Below are 18,855 nucleotides of genomic sequence, written 5' to 3' on the forward strand. Positions count from 1 at the left end.
TATATGTATTGAATGTCTCATAAAAAAAATTGGTAGACATTAACAATACAACAACCATTTTTGCCATGTCAATTACAAAATGACAAATAGAACCCACAACATACAAGTCCAGCTAGCTATAGCTAGGGATTAATGTCTTTTTTTCTTTTTTCTATTTTGTATCTAATTAAATATTCTTTTTCACTATTATGTGACTACTGTTGAGATAATTATACACCCCTTGTTTCACGACACTGCATTCAATGGTTTGAAATTTTGTCTTCAAAAGCTGGCTTGAATTTTTGTCTAATAAGACAGTGATGAGGGTTATAATTGAGATGCCATTACAGTGATAGCTAAGCTCAGTGGCGGCCCCTCTTCTCTAGGAATCTTCTGTGATAATGCTAAATATGTAATCCAAAAGAGACTCTGATTGTTTGTGTTTGCTTAATTAAATATATATATATATATATATATATATATATATATTTGTTAACAAGTGTTCTAAAAGTGTATTTAGTTAATAAAATATCATATATAAAATTAAGGGATTGGCCAAGTTAACGCGGCACTCTTATTATGAGTAATATTTTAATTTGAATCTTAGCAAATTTATTTTCCCTTCTTCGCTCCTATCCATTAAAATAAAAATAAATAAATAAATAAAAATAAAAACACTCACAAATAATCATGGGTACACATTATTCAACCACTCATTCTGATCAGAGAAAATATGACTACTTTCACATTTAGAGTGTTTTAAAGAAAACATTGAATTTTGTGTTTAATTTAGAAAAAACAAAAAGAAAAAGAAAAAGAAGATATATATCAAAAGTGTTTTATCACCATTTTTTTTAGATTCTCATAATTGTTTCATTGATTTAGAAATAATTATTAAAATAATAAAGATGAATAATATATTACCATTTTTTGGTAAATAAATAAATAAATTTTGATGATATAAACAAATAAAAATAAAATAAAAATGAGTGAGTGGTAATTAAGATGCATGAGCAAACAAACACAATACTGAAGGTGGAGTGGTAGAGTATCTTGGAGCCCGGCCCTGCCATTGAGCCAAGTGAGAACCACAACCCCAAAAGACAACCAATCTCCCTACATCGTGCTCGACAAATCACACTACTACTACTATTTATTTATATATGTATGTAAGTAATGTAACATACTATATTGACATTTGTTTGCCTTTGAATATAATTATATATGGGCACAAAGTATGTATTCCCAAGTAAAATTTCAGCGTTCATAAATTTCATATACATATAGAAAAGTCTTTTGTATTTGAAATTTATCATTTATCTGACATTTATGTCTTATTTTTTTTTTTTTTTTATGACTCAGGTATCCCTACAGCCGAAGTATGAGACTAATTCTAAGGGCCCTGAAGTTAACGACCGGGCAAACCTCCAGTGGCCCGCACAAGTCTTTTAAATGATTCCATAATCAACTTGTTGAAGTCATTTTTATTTAATAAATTATACATAAAAATTATACCAAATAATCTAATATACATTCTTAAAATAAAAAAAAACAATAAAAATAGACAGAAGAGTTGTGTATGGGGGTTTGGTTTGGTGGTAGAACATAACTAGGACAGTACAAGTCAATAAGCATCAAGTCCAAGGTCCACCCTCGGTTCTTTACTTGCTCTCAATTTGGTCCGTTAATCATGAATAAATCATCAGGTCCCAGATGACCTTCTTGATTAGAGTGATAAAACAGCTACTAACCCTCCTTTGTGTGTGGTCTAAGTTCATTATATAAGGATTGTAGTTAGTCAAAATCGTTATAAAAAATTGGACTCTTCCCATTTTACTTACGTGTGAATCTTTTCTTCTTCTCAAAAGAAAAATCCCCAATCATCCTATTTAGTTCACTTTTAATATTTTTTATAAAAATTTTTATTAAAAAATAAAATTAGTTTGACAAAAATAAATATCAAAATGATATTTTTGGATATTTTAAATTTTTGTGTGAAAATAATGACCATTTTTTTAGTTTTTTTAAAAAATCTGTTAAAAATAGATTTTTAAAACCAAACCAAACAAAATAAACAGCGACCAAATTTCCAAAATGTCAAGATTCTAAAATTTAGTAGCATTTTATAACCCTAACATTATTGGAAGTATCTAATTCATGCATAGGCTAGAACACTTGGTGTACTCTTTCTAATTTTTGGAGGCAATGAGAGTGTTATGTCAAACTTGATAGGAAGTTTAATGGCTAAAGAAAAAAAAATTAAATTAAATTAACAAGAGCAAAAACATCATTAAAATGTTGGGGAGCTTACGTGTGGGTCCTAATAGGTAGATTTATTGTCTAATAGGTCCTATGATAGTTAATGGCATTTTTATCAAACACTATTAAAAAGGGTCACTAATTGTTAATTTCAACGACAGTTTGAAAATTGTTACAAAATTTATCACTAATTATAAGTTTTAGATACAATTTAAAAAATTCGTCACAAAAAAGTCACTAATTTTCAACTATCAGCGACAATTTAAAAAATTCGTTTTAAAAAAATGTCACTAATTGTAAATTTTAGTAACAATTTATAAAAACCGTGACAAAAAAAAAAGAAGTTAGTAATTGTCAATTTTTAACAACATATGCAAAAAATTGTCACAAAAAATTATTTTTAGCGACGATTTTACTAGCACTTATTTTCAGTAGGACTTGATAGGAATTAAATCAAATTATTAAGACCTATTGGTAGTTTATTCTAAAATATTTGGAAAGGGATAGACCACTGAAATTACTTACTTTATTCTAGTACGTGGATAAATGATTAATGTTGGAACAATCTTCTGTATAAATAAAATAAATTAAAATAAATTCAAACAAAATAAATAAATAACATACCGGATTTATTTATTGAACCGAATTAAAATTAAGACCAAGTCAAGTGTGTGACACTCTGTCCTTAAGACAGATTCGCCCCGCTATGGTGCTTACGGTTATGTGACGTCTATCTCCCAAGATACAATGATCTTCACAAATTTGTAGTAGCACTTCAAATAAATTTGTTCGACGAACCAGAACCTTGTGTTCTATAACTCTCTGAAATTTTTCCTAAAATAATATGAAGAATAAAGGACGCAAGAGAGCAAAATGAAGGCAAAGAAAATGAATTTTCGGAATCAATCAAAATTGGAATGGGGCTGCCTTTATATAGGCTTTGTTGGCACCTATGCAATTTGAATAGAAAAGGTATGAAGAAGGGACATACCCCTTCCTTTAAAATAAAGAGACATCATGAAAGGTTTGTACCATTTCATTCAAATGGAGGTTTGACCCTTCCTGTAAAACAAAAAGATACCATGAAAGGTTACACCATTTCATTCAAAATGGAGTCTATTTCAATTCACAACTACCTCTTTATAAATTTTCCAACAATCCCCCACATGAATGAAATTGACAGAGAGAAAATGCAACAACGTGATGTAAATACAGAGAGTACAGAAATTGGTAATATTCTGCAAATGATAGGTAGCTTTTGGCTTTAAACATTCCCTTGTGAGACACTATCGGATTTACTAGCTAACCAGTGAACATGATGTCTTGAACTGTTCAGCCGTTTGTGTAAACCAAGACAATAGAACTCACACAGTATATTCTCAGACACAGTTTAGTTCTCACTATTGTGTTCATTTTGGCCCTGAACAACCTGGTATTTCATGAGTGCTCTAAAAAATTGTAACCCTTCACAATTCTCATAGAACCGGCCTAGTTCACACTCACATAGGTGATTCTTATGAAGAGTATCCTGCTATACTCCACTGGGTTAACCTAGATATAAGAATCAGTAAAAGTTTTACTTAACCTAAAACGCTGCAGACATCACTATTTCATCATAGAAATGGGTAGGAGTTAGACTCCCCAGTGATCCTTCTAAGTCATTCACAACTCGGTTGTCCCTTTGAACCTAGATCTTGGGATCTCCAGTCAACTAGGTTGGGTTACCGTTGTGGTAACTCTTATTTAATAGGCTTTAGTCCCATTCCTCTCGATGAATTCTCAACTAACTCTCTTGCTGACCCTTTGGTTAGTGGATCCGCTATGTTGTCTTTAGACTTAACATATTCTATGGAAATAATTCCATTAGAAAGTAGTTGTCTCACGGTGTTATGTCGATGACGAATGTGTCGTGACTTACCGTTATACATACGACTCTGTGCTCTATCAATTGCTGATTGACTATCACAATGTATGCATATAGCAGGCACCGGTTTTGGCCAAATTAGAATATCTTCAAGGAAGTGGCGAAGCCATTCTGCCTCTTCTCCTGCTTTGTCTAAAGCTATGAATTCTGATTTCATAGTAGACCTAGCAATACTTGTCTGTTTGGAAGATTTCCAAGATAAAGCCGCACTACCAAGAGTAAAGACATACCAACTGGTGGACTTCGAGTTTTTAGTATCCGATATCCAATTTGCATCATAGTATCCTTCAAGTACTGTTGGATATCTAGTATAATTAAGCCCAATGTTACGAGTAAATCGGAGATATCTTAGAACCCTTATCATTGCTTTCCAGTGTTCTACTCCCGGATTACTCGTATATCTACTTAATTTACTTACTGCATAAGCTATATCTGGGCAAGTGCAGTTCATCAAGTACATTAAGCTTCCAATAATTTGGGCATACTCTAATTGAGAAATAATTTCCTGTACATTCTTAGAAAGATACAAATTAACATCTACAAGTGTTCTAGCAAGATGATCATCATCTTTGCTAAATTTGTCAAGTATTTTCTCAATGTAATGAGATTGTGACAAAGCATATCCTTCTGAAGTTTTGGTAATTTTCATACCAAGAATTACATCAGCAATGCCCATGTCTTTCATGTCAAAATGTTTATTCAACATTTTCTTAGTAGTTTTAATCATATCATTATTACTACCAATGATGAGCATATCATCTACATAAAGACATACAATGACATAACCTTTGTCTGTGTTTTTAATATAAACGCATTTGTCACACTCATTAATTTTAAATCCATTTGACATCATTGCCTTGTCAAATTTCTCATGCCATTGCTTTGGCGCTTGTTTTAAACCATACAATGATTTAACTAATTTACACATTTTCTTTTCTTCCCCTGGAACAGAAAACCCCTCTGGTTGTTCTATGTAAATTTCTTCATTTAACTCACCATTTAAGGAAGCGGTTTTAACATCTATTTGATGAATTTCTAGATTGTATAAAGATACTACGGCAATTAGCATTCTAATGGATGTTATTCTAGTAACCGGTGAGTATGTGTCAAAGTAATCTAGACCTTCTTTCTGTCTAAAACCTTTGACTACAAGTCTTGCCTTGTATTTGTTTATTGATCCATCCGCTTTCAATTTTCTTTTGAAAATCCACTTGTACCCAAGAGGTTTACAACCTGGTGGCAAATCCACAAATTCCCAAGTGTGATTTTGCAAGATGGATTCAACTTCACTGTTGACAGCTTCTTTCCATCAAGGAGCTTCAGGACTGGACATAGCCTCTTTAAAAGTTAAAGCACTACTACAAATATAGATAAAGATCACACTTTTTTGGTGTGATGTATGTTTTTTAATCACACCTTTTAAGTTTTATTAAAGTGTGGTCTTTAGGAGTGTGATTAAAAATAGTCATTTTTAATCACACCTTTTAAGTGTCATTAAAAAATGCTTTCATCACATATTTTAAGTGTGATTAATAATATTTAGATCACACCTTTTAAGTGTGATTAAAAACATTTAGATCACACCTTTTAAGTGTGATTAAAAATTTTAGTTCACACCTTTTAAGTGTGATTAAAGACTTTAGATCACACCTTTTAAGTGTGGTTAAAAACATTTAGATCACACCTTTTAAGTGTGATTAAAAACTACACCTTTTAAGTGTGATTAAAGACTTTAGATCACACCTTTTAAGTGTGGTTAAAAACATTTAGATCACACCTTTTAAGTGTGATTAAAGACTTTAGATCACACCTTTTAAGTGTGATTAAAAACATTTAGATCACACCTTTTAAGTGTGATTAATAACTAATAAAACCTGTGATAAAAAAAAAATTGACATATTTAAAGAATAATCAATATTATTTTTGCACGCACATTTGAATAATGTAATACACACTATATACTATATTTCGAATCACAATCATATATTGAATGAAATAATATCATATATTTCATAAATGAAAGTTAAATGTTTAAAAGTATATACAAAGAAATTAATAAAAAAAAAATTAACTGTGATTACATATATTAAAAAATAAAAAATAAAAAACTTGAAAAAAGTAAATTCTTGAATTCTTTGACCATATTTTGCATATCTCCAAGAAATTTTTGACCTGAAAAATAAAAAAACAAATTAATTTAAAAACCGCCAGAAGCATATGAATAAACTTACTAATTAATTTATAAACTTACATTTAGATCACACCAAAAATAATGTAATTTATCCAGTTGTTAAACTGCCCCCAATCCTTTCCCCACAGCCACCAAAAATGACATAATTATTTTGATTCTCCACATAAATATCAGTAAAACAGCACCACAAAAGAAGACAATATGCAACAATGCAGAAAGGATCACATAAATGATAAAATGGAGTATTATATGGACAATCAAAATCATATGATATCAACATATAACTCACTAAAAACTATAAAACAAATAAGGATCAATAAAGCTTATTGGTCTTAAAAGCAGAAACCAATTTGTACACCCATCGATGGAAACATCACCGTGAAAGGTTTTCCTCAAGATCAATAGTACACCCATCAAATTTCCAAATATAACTGCATGCTTAAAAAATAATTCTATGTAGACAAGATATTTTAACAGAACTGGTAAAAATGCATACTTCTCTGTTAGTACCAAACTACCTATTCATATGGGTTCAACTCTGACACAAACTGAGATGCACATGAGATCCAGAACCAATATCATCTAATGCATACCTGGGGCAAACAAAAAAATGGAGATAACAGTTAAGAGACATAGCTTGAAGAAAAAAATTCTGCAGGTGAGGAAATGAGTGAAGTTTAACCAATATCAGATCCTTGTCAAGGATCTTCACCTCTCCCCCAAGATGTTCTAGCCAACACAGAACAGGGAACATATATGGTCTGGTTCCCTTAACAAACCTGAGTTAGATTAAAATTCACATCAAACGGATCAAGAAATACCTATAATTAAAATTCACATCAAAAGGATGAAGTAAACAAAAGTCAATTAAAATTCACATCAAACAGATCAAGAAATACCTATAATTAAAATTCACATCAAAAGGATGAAGTAAACAAAAGTCAAACAGAATCAGTTAAATTAATTTTATTAATTCAACATTAAAACTAATTTTTGGCTACAATCTGTATTAAAAACTCAATACTACTTGAAGGATAGAGAAATACCTTGATAGAGAGTGAATTAACCAATCGATGTCTTCAAAGTAGCAGAAATCTGCAAAAAATGAAGAAGAAGATGAAGAATCAACCTATAAAAAAACTGCATCCATGACAATGTGCAGGCCAATAGAACAAAAATGTGAACTACTTATTGTGTTATTTATAGATCTACAATATATATATATATATATATATATATATGAACATATTTTCAAAATAAAAAACAAACAGGTTCAAACAGAAAGAGTCATATGCACATATTTTCATTCGAATTTTAGGTTGGTAGATAAGATTAGATATATGATGCGTAATTAGTACATCAAATAATTTAAATGAAGTGAACATAAGAATATGCCTCTGTTTATTAATGGATTCCAAGTATCATTGTCAATAATAGCTCCATTGAATTGACTAATTGATAGATGAAACTTGTTTATTAAAAAGTCAAAGACGTCATCAAATATAAATCTGTGTAGGAAAAGAAAATCAGTACATGTAAATGTTAAAATGTAAAGAGAAGGGTTGATACCTGGTGGCCTTCTTTTACCAGAAGTCCCGACAAAAACACACCAATAAACTGAGTCCCTTCCATTATCAGGATTTTCATAAGATAATCATTAGATATTGAAATGCTAGAAACAACATATTCTGAATAATGATCATCATCCATCTAGAAAATACAATAAAGTCAATTAAAAAATAAGATGAAAGTTGTGATATCCAACGCTGATGAAAATTCTCGAACAAGATTAAGGTCTATTCTCGATAAAACGAGCCCATAATTTATTCATCATTCTGAACAAATAGGATTTTGGAGTTAGTTAACTAAATCTCACATACTTACTTGGGGAAGGTAACAAATAAAAAAATGGGAATAAGCATCACAGAGTAAAACTAGACAAAACCCCTTATGCATAACAACAAATGTTAACAGAGCCATGAATTATATGTATAATTCTAAAATTATTAAAAATTATAGGATGGCTAAAGAAGAACTTGACATAAACAAGGGGATTTATATTACAAATTGCTGAAGGTCACTAGAAACATTGACTACAAACTTGAGCATTATTTGTGTTCACTCATAAGTAATAACTGATCCTTCCTAGTTTATCCATTAAGATCATAGCAATAACTGATCCTACATTAGTAACCAAAAAAAAACTGATAAAGAAATAGTTAACTAGAGTTTTAAAATGCATGAGATACTTGAGAGTAAAGACACATTACCTGATAAATTTGCAATTCCGACACATATGTTTGCAATGTCTGAAGGTACTCCTACACTTCTAAAGACGGCAGAAGAGAAATAGAACACAGCATTTATACCGGATAATTGTTGCAAAGCAAAAAGGGTAGACCCAATAAAAACAACTGGAAAAGAAGTGATTAATATATCATTTAAAAAGGAAACAAATAAACATTATGCTGAACAAATGATAATTATAAAATAAAATAAAATAAATTTTTAAAAAAATGATAGTGTAATTAATGAGCATATGTACCTTTAAAGTGGCGGCCATAGAATAATTCTGAAAATTTTACAGCATCTGCTTCATCCCCTCTGTCCGATTTTGACAACTCTGACACTGCAGATTTGAAATGTGATCCTCCTAAAAGCTTCTCAAATTCAATCTCAGCTTCAGCAATTCTTCCTCTCTGAGCTAAGCCAAGCAGCAATTTTAAGTGAAAATCAATGAAGAAAGGGACAATGAAATATTTTTGAGCTCTAAGAAAAAGTAATAATGCACCAAAGTGGAATCATGGTAATTGATTAGCAATTTGATTCAAAATTGTAACTGATTGGAGAAAGGAAAGAAGCATCTTCAAGGGGAAATGAACAATTGCACCGAGCAGATCAAAGGTCAAGAGTGGAAAGCAAGAAACTCACAGGGATTGAAAACATTAAAGACAGAAATTAATTAAGTTCTGGATCTATTCTGAATATTTCAATTGTGCTAAAGATTCAAAACCCAATTTTCATTTACCAAAATGGAACAAATTCAAAGGATTTAGTTACCTAAAACAAGTTCATAGGACTTAAAACAACAAAAAAAAATAGTGGAATATGTTTACAATTGAATATCTTTAAACACTGCATTCTGCAGATATTTCAGCTCTTCATGGAATATTTGAGTCAAGTTATACACAGTTTGCAAGCACAAAAAATAATATTTCTATGGAAGGCAGTCTGAGGTAAAAAATAATTGTGCAATGTCTCAACATAGTGCTGTTTAAAGCCCACCTCAGAACCCAATCCTAATAGGATCCTAATCCGAGAATAGTTATATATTGAACAGACTACTAAACTAGTTATTCAAGTCCAGATACAGATCATGAAATTTAATCACTTGCAAATCAAATTCCATTCTACATGAAGATCAGATTAAATATATTATCTATAATAGATTTATGCACAGCAGTTGGTATCATGAATGTAAGGTATGGGCGCATAAGTCAGTAGGAACACATTATGTTGCTCCCCTATAGCATAGATAACCAAATTTGGATTTGGAATGGATTTATGTCTAGATCAATACAAATCAAATTTGTCAAGAGCCTTATGCAATATGGAGTATCAATATTGCATTCAAGCACAAGAAACTAAATGTGGTGGACACACGAGAGCAGCTAACCTTAAAAAGCCAATGAGGACTCTCTGCACAGAATTCCATTAAAACAGCAAGTACTGCAGCAGGAATGGCAGATACCCAAAAACACACTCGCCACCTGTGCACATGATCAAGATATTTATAGTTATTAGTCAATAATATAATCCAATCAAACAACCAACAGAACAACATGCCTTGAGCAGGTCATGACAAATTATGTATATTCCAATATGGTTGTATGTCATGCCATGCATCTTACCAACCCACAATATCCTTCGCTGGGATACCTATGAATAGAGCCCCCATAAGTCCAAGACATGTTGCAATTTGAGTGAAGCTCCCATAAGTACCCCTTACAAAGGCTGGTGAAACCTGTTCATGAAGGCAAAGGATAATCGGGTAAATATGAGCACACCAACAATGGAACTAAGCAATGCCAACTTATGCCCACAATTAAAACAAACTAAACATCATTGCATTTACCTCTGATACATAGAGAGCTGCAACAGGTGGGCTGAGACCCATTCCAGTTCCAACAAAAAACCTCCCAAGAAGCATGCCCCCAAGAGTATTTGTGGTGGCACTGAAAGTATCAAGGTTGAATATCCTTTCGGTGAGTGTCATGCATAAAACTTTAAAAGAGCAAGGAAGCATGACTACAGACATGAATTCAGAAACTCTCCATTTTACAGGAGTTGGTTGTGCCGAGTTAACTGATAATGTATATCAGCCTTCATTTCTTAAGCATACAGCACAACATGAAGTGTGTGTATGTATAATATTTTCCAACCTTATTTTCAATAATGAAGAGGCAAAAATAATGCTGAAGTTTGAGTGAACACAAACAGGAGAAGCATCTGAAGTTACACAAAAGGTGCACCTCAAGCAAGCCAACTTGAGCAACTCAAGTTATAACTCTCACTATAGTATAACAAGTGTAACACCAACAATTAAAGCAACTATGTGAAGTGTAACACCAACAATTAAAGCAACTATGTGATTCATATCTATGGAACACACTCATTATTTTCATGGTATCATCATTAGGCATATTGTCAAACACATGGTGAGCAAAATATAAAATTGTAGTAGTCCAATCAAACACCAACAAGATAGAAATCTATCAAGAAAAAAGAAAGTAACAGATATACATATTATGAAGTTTATGATACAATCAGTCAATGAATGGGAAGTAAAAAAAAAAAAAATCATTCATCAAATCCATCAGGTCAAAAATTATAGAAAAATCCATATATAGAAACTCGAACAACAATCACAAAACACAAAAAGATATAAAAAAATTACAGAAATTAAGATCAGAAACTTCATATATAAAACTCTGATATAGAGTTTAGAAATCAGAGTTTACTTGGTCCCTATATATTTAGAAATCAAAGTTTCAGAGTTTTAAACTTCATATATATCAATAATTTTAACAGTTTAGAGAGTACTGACCTAGGTTTTCGATACCAGGTAAGAGAGAACTCGGAAGAGAAGTAAATCGACAACTGAGATTCTTCTTCAATGAATCGATGATGAAATCTTCCATTGATTGAAGATTGTGATGTAGAAAATGATGAAGAGAAAGAAAAAGAGATGATCGGATCAATATTGTAAATCATATATATGTGTGTATGCGGGGAGAGAAAGAGAGAGAGAGAGAGAGAGAGAAACGCACCAAAATTTGAAGAAGATTGAACAAATCTGCCATGGATGCTTCCAATCTGTATTGGAGCTCTAGAGAGAGCAAACTCGTTCAAGAAAGAAAGAGTCGCAACTTTTTGATTGCTAGCAAACCCTGTTAGGGCTGAAGTGAGGTCCCGATTTTTTAATGGTTAAAATGATTAAAATATTTGGTCGCAAAATGTTTTTAATTGATGATGACAAAAATGAACATAATACAATCAATCAGGCTTTAGAGGATTTGACAAAAATGAACATAATTGATGATGACAAAAATGACAAAAATGGCACATTGGTCCCTCCCGAGGTGTTAGGGGTGTTCTCGGGCCTTCTCATGGATTTTTCACGATTTTAGCCCCCTATAGCCTATTTTCAAGCCTAAGTACTGGAAAAGTGCATTTTTGGACTTAGTTTGAAAAAGTGTATTTTTCTACATAGTTTTCAAACCGGGAGTCCTGTTCTATATCCTTGCATATATTATTATGACTTATGAAGATGTATTAGATATTTAATTGGTTATGTTTCTTTTTCTTTTTTCTTGATGTTGCATTTCCATTTAACATATATATATATATATAAGTTTTCAATAATGCTACAATAAATAAAACAATATACATAGGTTTTCAGTAGGTTCACCCGCAGCCTCTACCAACAACCCATACAACAAATATAACATATCCGGATTTTCAGTAGGTTCACTCTCAACCTCTTAAGACCATTATGGATTTTCAGTAGGCTCACTCTTAACCTTATCCACGTGTGTGATTGTGCACATGCGTGTGTGTATATATATACATATCAATGTGCAAAAGATACATGCTCGTCAATTCCTGTCTAAGGCCTTTGCGAAGAGTCACCTTAAGATGAAATTTGATTACAAGATCCACAAAACCTAAGGCCAACACATTCAAAGAAAAACACAGCATAACTAATAAGTGTTCAAAGAAAAACATTCACCTAAACTTAATTATATTTAACATGAAGATTACACAAAATTTCATAATTTCACTACCTAAAGAATTATACAGTTAATTAAATTAAAAAAAATTATAGAAAAAAAATTGTATTTATCAATAATACTAATCTGATGCCACTAACAAGGAGTCTAGTACTTACCCAAAAAAAATAGGGAGTCTAGTGAGTGGTCCTTTAATTTGAAGGGACATTACAAGTGTTCATTGCTTGCATACTGATTTGGCTTTTTCTTTGGGAATAACCCAATTCATTACCTTTAAGTCATAATCATTGCCTTTATTAAAGTTAAAGAAGATAGGGAAAAAATAAAATAAATAAGAGCAATGCAAATCCTAAATCTTCCCAAAATGGTTTAGTTCACTGTTGAGAGAATTCAATTGAATCTTATAGTTGAAATGACTATTATACTAAATGCTAATGCTGAGGGAAATATGTAAATCTTTCCACATAAATATATGTATCCATGCATATGAAGTTAAATTTGTCCTTACAAATCCCTTTAAATGTGCCAGTCTAGTACTTACCCAAAAAAAATAGGGAGTCTAGTGAGTGGTCCTTTAATTTGAAGGGACATTACAAGTGTTCATTGCTTGCATACTGATTTGGCTTTTTCTTTGGGAATAACCCAATTCATTACCTTTAAGTTATAATCATTGCCTTTATTAAAGTTAAAGAAGATAGGGAAAAAATAAAATAAATAAGAGCAATGCAAATCCTAAATCTTCCCAAAATGGTTTAGTTCACTGTTGAGAGAATTCAATTGAATCTTATAGTTGAAATGACTATTATACTAAATGCTAATGCTGAGGGAAATATGTAAATCTTTCCACATAAATATATGTATCCATGCATATGAAGTTAAATTTGTCCTTACAAATCCCTTTAAATGTGCCATTGGCATGAAATCTAAATTTGTTGTTAGATAGTGACCGCAGGTCATGCAATGCATTATGCATGTAATTAAATAAAGAATGTATCCTTCAATTATGTGTTAAGATGCAGCAAATCTATCATACTTATATCAATTTCATGTCTTATCATCAATCTTGTAGATCTTTTACTCTTTTCTTTTTTATTTATTTTTTTATATATTGTAGATCTTTGCATGTGAACATGTGATGCAATATTCAAAAGAAGTGAATGTTTTGAGGGAACAATAGTTCATCTATTTATAGACAATTTTCAGAAAGGATATCAGTTTGCAGACACTTTTCAGAAAGGATATCAGTTTAAATTGTTATTAAAATATTTTTAAAAATATTAACAGAAAAATAAAAATGATATATAAAGGTTAGTGTTTCTGATTTTGAGTGTACATGGTTAAATGGGGGGTGTAAAGAATTGCTTTTCGGGTAGCACCCCATCCATAATAAAAACAGAGCAGATAATAAAAACTCCAAAGAGATGAGAATAATAAGGTCCGGTCTCATAGTACCTGCACAATTTTGTTAGACTTGGCCTAGGCATTTAAGCAGGCCCATCTCTGCAAGAAACATTGAACTTAGTCATTGTATTGATTAGATTAAGTAGTTAATAAAGGTTTATTGAAAATCGGTTAAAATTTTGAACCAAAAGGGGAAGTCCAATGATATCATATTGTTGATTAAGAGTGGTAAGAAATATTGCAGACAAGGAAAACAAACTAATAAACAATAAGTTGTTTTTCCTAATCAATAACAGTAAACAATCAATGAAAGTATGTTATTATTGGTTTAGGCATATTATCAAATACATGGTGAGCAGAAGATAAAATTCTAGCAAAACAACAAAACAATGACAATACATAGGCTGAGCCAAATATTAAATAGAATTGGGGTAATAACAAGCATCAATCTAATACAAAAGCATAGAAATCAAGTATTGACATCTCCATAGAAGACAAAGAAACAGCAAACCAAAAAATTACATACCAGATTGTTTGGATTTGCAGCTGGTTTGTGAAAGAAAAAAGCATACAGAGTTCAGCCCAAATGCAAACTGCAGAATAAAAGAAGATACAACACTCAAACGAACATTCATTGTAAGAAATTGAACAATTTCTTTGATAAACTTGAGAGTAATTTGCAGAAAACAAATTAAACAATTTACACCTCTTAATATCTCACGACTTGAGAAACAAGCTTGGGTGAAAAGCACACCACCTAATCTGTAAGGGCACAGGTGCCTGGAATTGATGAAGAGCTTGCTGGAGAAGCACAGAATAGAGGTCAGCCAGTGTCATCATAGCTTCCCTAGCAATCTTCAATGAGGGTGATTTTGCAATTTCCTCTTTCTTAGATGAACTGTTGTTAGACTTAAGTTTTGCTTCTTTTATAGATAGTTATATATATATATATATATATATATGCATACGTATATAAACACAACCAAAAGAAACCTAATTTAAAAAAAATAAAATAAAAATCAGATTGTGGTTCTTCTCAAAATAAAAACCAAATTTATAAAACAACCTTCAATTCATTGCCTTTTATTGGTAAATTTTTGTATGGGCATGATTTTTTTATTTTATTTTTTTGAACTAGTATGGGCATAAATTAACTCCCTATAATTAACAGCTCTTTCTCAACTTCTTTGCAAAACCTAATTAATTCCAAGGCAATGTTCTATCAACATTCCTTGAAAAGAAAAGAAGTGAGAATTATTGCCTTGTATCCCACAAGATTTCAAGCAATTCAAATTTGCCAACATAAGGAAGTAGATGATATATCCTTAGATTAAATTAAGTTAGGGTTAGGGTTTTGAAACTTTGAAGGGTTTTATTCCTTATTCTTCACTTTTCATTCTTTATTCTTCCATATTGAGAGAGTTTATAAACTAATTTTAGATATAGAATCAGAAATAAAAAAATCCATTGGATATGGAGATACAAAACCATAGTTGAAAATTTTGAATGGCTTTAAAATTATTTGGTAACACTAATTCAAAATCAGATTGTATACCTTGAATTATGGTGCAACAATTGAATATAGATTCCAGAAACCCTTGACAACAAAAAAAAAAAAATGAAAATCGAAAAAAATACAAAGCAGATAGACAAACAGAGTTCAGTTAAGAAATTGGGACAGAGAAGCAGATGAGGAGTGAGATACAGAGAAAGAGCAGACAAACCTACTGAGCCAGAATGAAGCGACGATGGTCACAGCAATGGCAAACTGCAGAAACTCGACGGTTGACAAATGTTTGTGCAGACAAGCGATTGTGAGAGAGAGAAAGAGAGAACTACAAATCGTAAGAGAACAGCTATGCAAGGGTGAAAATCATGGAGAGAGATGAGGGGTTTTACCTACCAGCAAATAAAGAGGTGATTCTGAGTCTCCCGAAGATGGAAGATGTAGATGGAGAGAGAGAGAGAGAGAGAGAGTTGAGCGTGAAAATGAGATAGGGGGGAAAAGAAAAATCAGAGGGGGATTTGATGAAATTTGGGAATTTTGGGCACCAAGGGTTTCAGAAGGAGCCCCTTTTTTTTTTAATGCCAAAAAAAAAAAAAAAAAAACTATTTGTGACGGGAAGAAAAAGTTGTCGCAAAAAACGACGTCATTTTATATAATAAAATTATAGGAGATGGAATTATTTCCTTGCAAAAAATTTTGTACAATGGTGACGAAAATTTTCGTCTCTGAAATGACACCCAAATATTCCCCGAAATTTTACAAGGGCGGGAATTTTTTTTCCACGAAAAATAAAATATAGAGACGAATAAAATTTTCGTTACCTATTGTTTTATTGATTTTAAGTATTTGATAACGAAATTTAGTTTTTCTCTCTGAAAATATTATAATTGGAGACGAAATCTTACTTTTATCTCTAAAACATGTATATTTAGAGACAAAATTATTTTTCGTCATGCGTTTTCGTCACTAAAGACCTTTTTTGTTGTAGTGGTAGATCGGCTGTGCGATGATGATCGGTGCGATGAGATGAACAACGAGAGGTGGGAGGGTGATTCTTCTTTTTTTGGGGGGTCACAAATAAAATTTAAACAATAAAATAATATCGTTTAATTCTTTTTTTTTTTTTTTTGGTGACGCGGGTTGCTGTCATTAAAAAATTTTATTTTTTGTTAAAATAAATTTTTTTTGTAGTTAATGAAAAAAATTTCATTTTTTTTTTAGTTACTAAGATTGAAAATTTATTTGTTTCATTTTTATTTTAATTAAAAAAATATTATTATTATTTTTTATTTGGTAGAAGTAGGGGTAATATTTTAATGAAAAATATTTTCCACTAAAATAAAAGTTTATTTTCTGTAGTCAATGAAACATATTTTTCTACGGCCTATTTTTTTTGGTTAGTAAAAATCTTGAACTATTTTTTTTGTGGTAGAGGAAAGGGAGCGACATTAGTGGTGGAGGTGGTGGATAAGAGATGATGGTGGTGGTGGTGGTGGTGATGGCAAAAAATATTAGTGGTGAAGTTGTGGTAGTGGTAGTGTAGATGGAGTGGCAGGGGTGAAGGAGAGGTAATGGCAGTAGTAGTAGCAGTAGTGGTAGTGGTGGTAGTGGAGTGGTGGCGATGGTAGTAGTAATGGTAGTCGTAGAGGTGAAGTGGCGACAGTAGAAGTAGTGGTGGCGGTGGAATGACGTTTGCAGTAGTGGTGAAGGTGGTAGAGGAGATGGGTGGTGAGAGAGAGAGAGATGAGTGAGAGACGGATAGAAGAGATAGAGAGAGAGAATAGAGCGGGAATGGAAAACAAAAACAGGCGGGAATAAAAAATATTTTTTTTTTGTCAGAAATGAAATTTAAATAACAAAATAATGTCGTTTAACTTTCTTTTTTCTTTTTTTGCGACGGGAGTTGCCGTCGTCAAAAAAAATATTTTTTGTTAAAATAAAATTTTTTTGTAATTAATGATTTTTTTTTTTTTTTTGGTAGAGGATAGAGAGTGGCAGTAGTGGTGAAGGTGGTGGATAAGAGATGATGGTGGTGGTGGTGGTAGCGGCGAAGGAGATTAATGGTGAAGTTGTGGTAGTGGTAGAGTAGATGAAGTGGCAAGGGTGAATGAGAGGTAATGGTAGTAGTAGTAGCAGTAGTGGTGAAGGTGGTGGATAAGAGATGATGGTGGTGGTGGTGGTGGCGGCGAAGGAGATTAGTGGTGAAGTTGTGGTAATGGTAGAGTAGATGAAGTGGCACGGGTGAATGAGAGGTAATGGTAGTAATAGTGGCAGTAGTGGTAGTGGTGGCAATGGTAGTAGCAATGGTAGTTGTAGAGGTGAAGTGGCGACAGTGGTAGTAATGGTGGTAGTGGAATGACGTTTGCAGTAGTGGTGAATGTGGTAAAGGAGATGGGTGGTGAGAGAGAGAAAAATGAGTGAGAGACAGATAGAGGAGAGAGAGAGAGAGAGAGAGAAAGACAGAGAGAGAAAGACAGAGTGATGAGCGAGAGAGAGACAAAGTGGTCGCTAAAAATGCATTTTCTTGTAGTGGATAGATAAATCGAGAGGGAGCTCAGTAAATAGAGAAGACAGAAGGGAGAGAGTGAGCAACGCGAACATAGTGGGAGAGAAAAAGAGAAAGAAAGAGAAGAGAGAGAGAGGGACAAAAAGATAGAGAGTGAGAGACAGAAAAAGATAGAGAGAGAAGAGAGATGAACAAGAGAGAGAGATAAAGAGAAGAGAGATGAGCGAGAGAGACATAGAGAGAAGAGAGATTAACGAGAGAGAGAGATGAGCGAGAGAGACAGAGAAAGATGAGAGAGATAGAGAGAAGAGAGATGAGCGAAAGAGACAGAGAGAGAAAAGAGATGAGAGAAGAGATAGATGAGTGAGAGACACAGAGAGAAAGAGAGAGAGAGAGAGACAGATAGACAGAAAGAAAAGAGTGATGAGTGAGAGAGAGAATGAGAAGAGAAAGAGGAAGATGAAAAAATGGGTGAAAAGATATAGACAAAGAGAGAGGGAAAGAAAAAAAGAACGAAAAGAGATAAACGAGAGAGAGACAGAGAGAGATGAGCGAGAGAGATAAAGAGAAGAGAGATAGAGAAGAGAGACAGAGAGAGATAGACAGAGAGAAAGAGAGAGAGACAGACAGACAGACAGACAGACAGACAACAGACAGACAGAGAAGAGTGATGAGTGAGAGAGAGAGAGAGAGAGAGAAGAGAGACAGAGACAGAGAGATAGAAAGATGAAAAAATGGGTGAAAAAGTTCCGTGTTTAAAGCCTCATTTTCTAGTAGTGAGTCATCTCTATCATT

The 18,855-nt window shown here is 32.4% G+C and overlaps 1 protein-coding gene across 27 annotated transcripts; it reads right to left on the minus strand.

The window, feature by feature from the left end:
- Window positions 1–6,148: 6,148 nt before the first annotated feature.
- LOC145796837 (putative plastidic glucose transporter 3) lies at window positions 6,149–16,100 on the minus strand. Of its 27 annotated transcripts, none has more exons than XR_014337411.1 (17): window positions 15,951–16,100; window positions 15,772–15,815; window positions 15,603–15,644; window positions 14,754–14,848; window positions 14,574–14,640; window positions 14,099–14,146; window positions 11,684–11,803; window positions 11,461–11,547; window positions 10,489–10,588; window positions 10,265–10,377; window positions 10,030–10,123; window positions 8,899–9,052; window positions 8,624–8,767; window positions 7,400–7,448; window positions 7,066–7,132; window positions 6,872–6,946; window positions 6,149–6,334 (listed from the first exon to the last, which is right to left on the minus strand). XR_014337411.1 is itself a non-coding variant. In XM_082882164.1 (16 exons), the coding sequence occupies exons 9-15, from the start codon at window positions 10,561–10,563 to the stop codon at window positions 6,886–6,888; spliced, it is 690 nt and encodes a 229-aa protein (XP_082738290.1). In that variant the 5' UTR covers window positions 10,564–10,588; window positions 11,461–11,547; window positions 11,684–11,803; window positions 14,099–14,146; window positions 14,574–14,640; window positions 14,754–14,848; window positions 15,603–15,644; window positions 15,772–15,815; window positions 15,951–16,100; the 3' UTR covers window positions 6,149–6,334; window positions 6,872–6,885. The 27 variants fall into 27 exon arrangements, 15 of the variants coding, with proteins under 15 accessions (XP_082738290.1, XP_082738291.1, XP_082738289.1 ...); XR_014337408.1 differs by having other exon boundaries at window positions 7,036–7,132; XR_014337412.1 differs by lacking the exon at window positions 14,099–14,146 and having other exon boundaries at window positions 15,951–16,099.
- Between the last annotated feature and the right edge of the window lie 2,755 nt (window positions 16,101–18,855).

This window comes from Camellia sinensis, chromosome 8 (assembly GCF_055761805.1).
Source record: "Camellia sinensis isolate YWXY chromosome 8, ASM5576180v1, whole genome shotgun sequence".
NCBI classification, from domain to species: Eukaryota; Viridiplantae; Streptophyta; class Magnoliopsida; order Ericales; family Theaceae; genus Camellia; species Camellia sinensis.

Bases quoted from the DNA above. Each gene is read 5' to 3' on its own strand.
- LOC145796837 (XM_082882154.1), bottom strand. From the start codon at position 11,627: ATGATTTACAATATTGATCCGATCATCTCTTTTTCTTTCTCTTCATCA. The intron at 10,378-10,488 runs GTAAATGCAATG...CTTCATGAACAG, and splicing joins CAGCTCTCTATGTATCAGAG to GTTTCACCAGCCTTTGTAAG. The intron at 7,133-7,399 runs GTATTTCTCTAT...AATCTAACTCAG, and splicing joins TTAATTCACTCTCTATCAAG to GTTTGTTAAGGGAACCAGAC.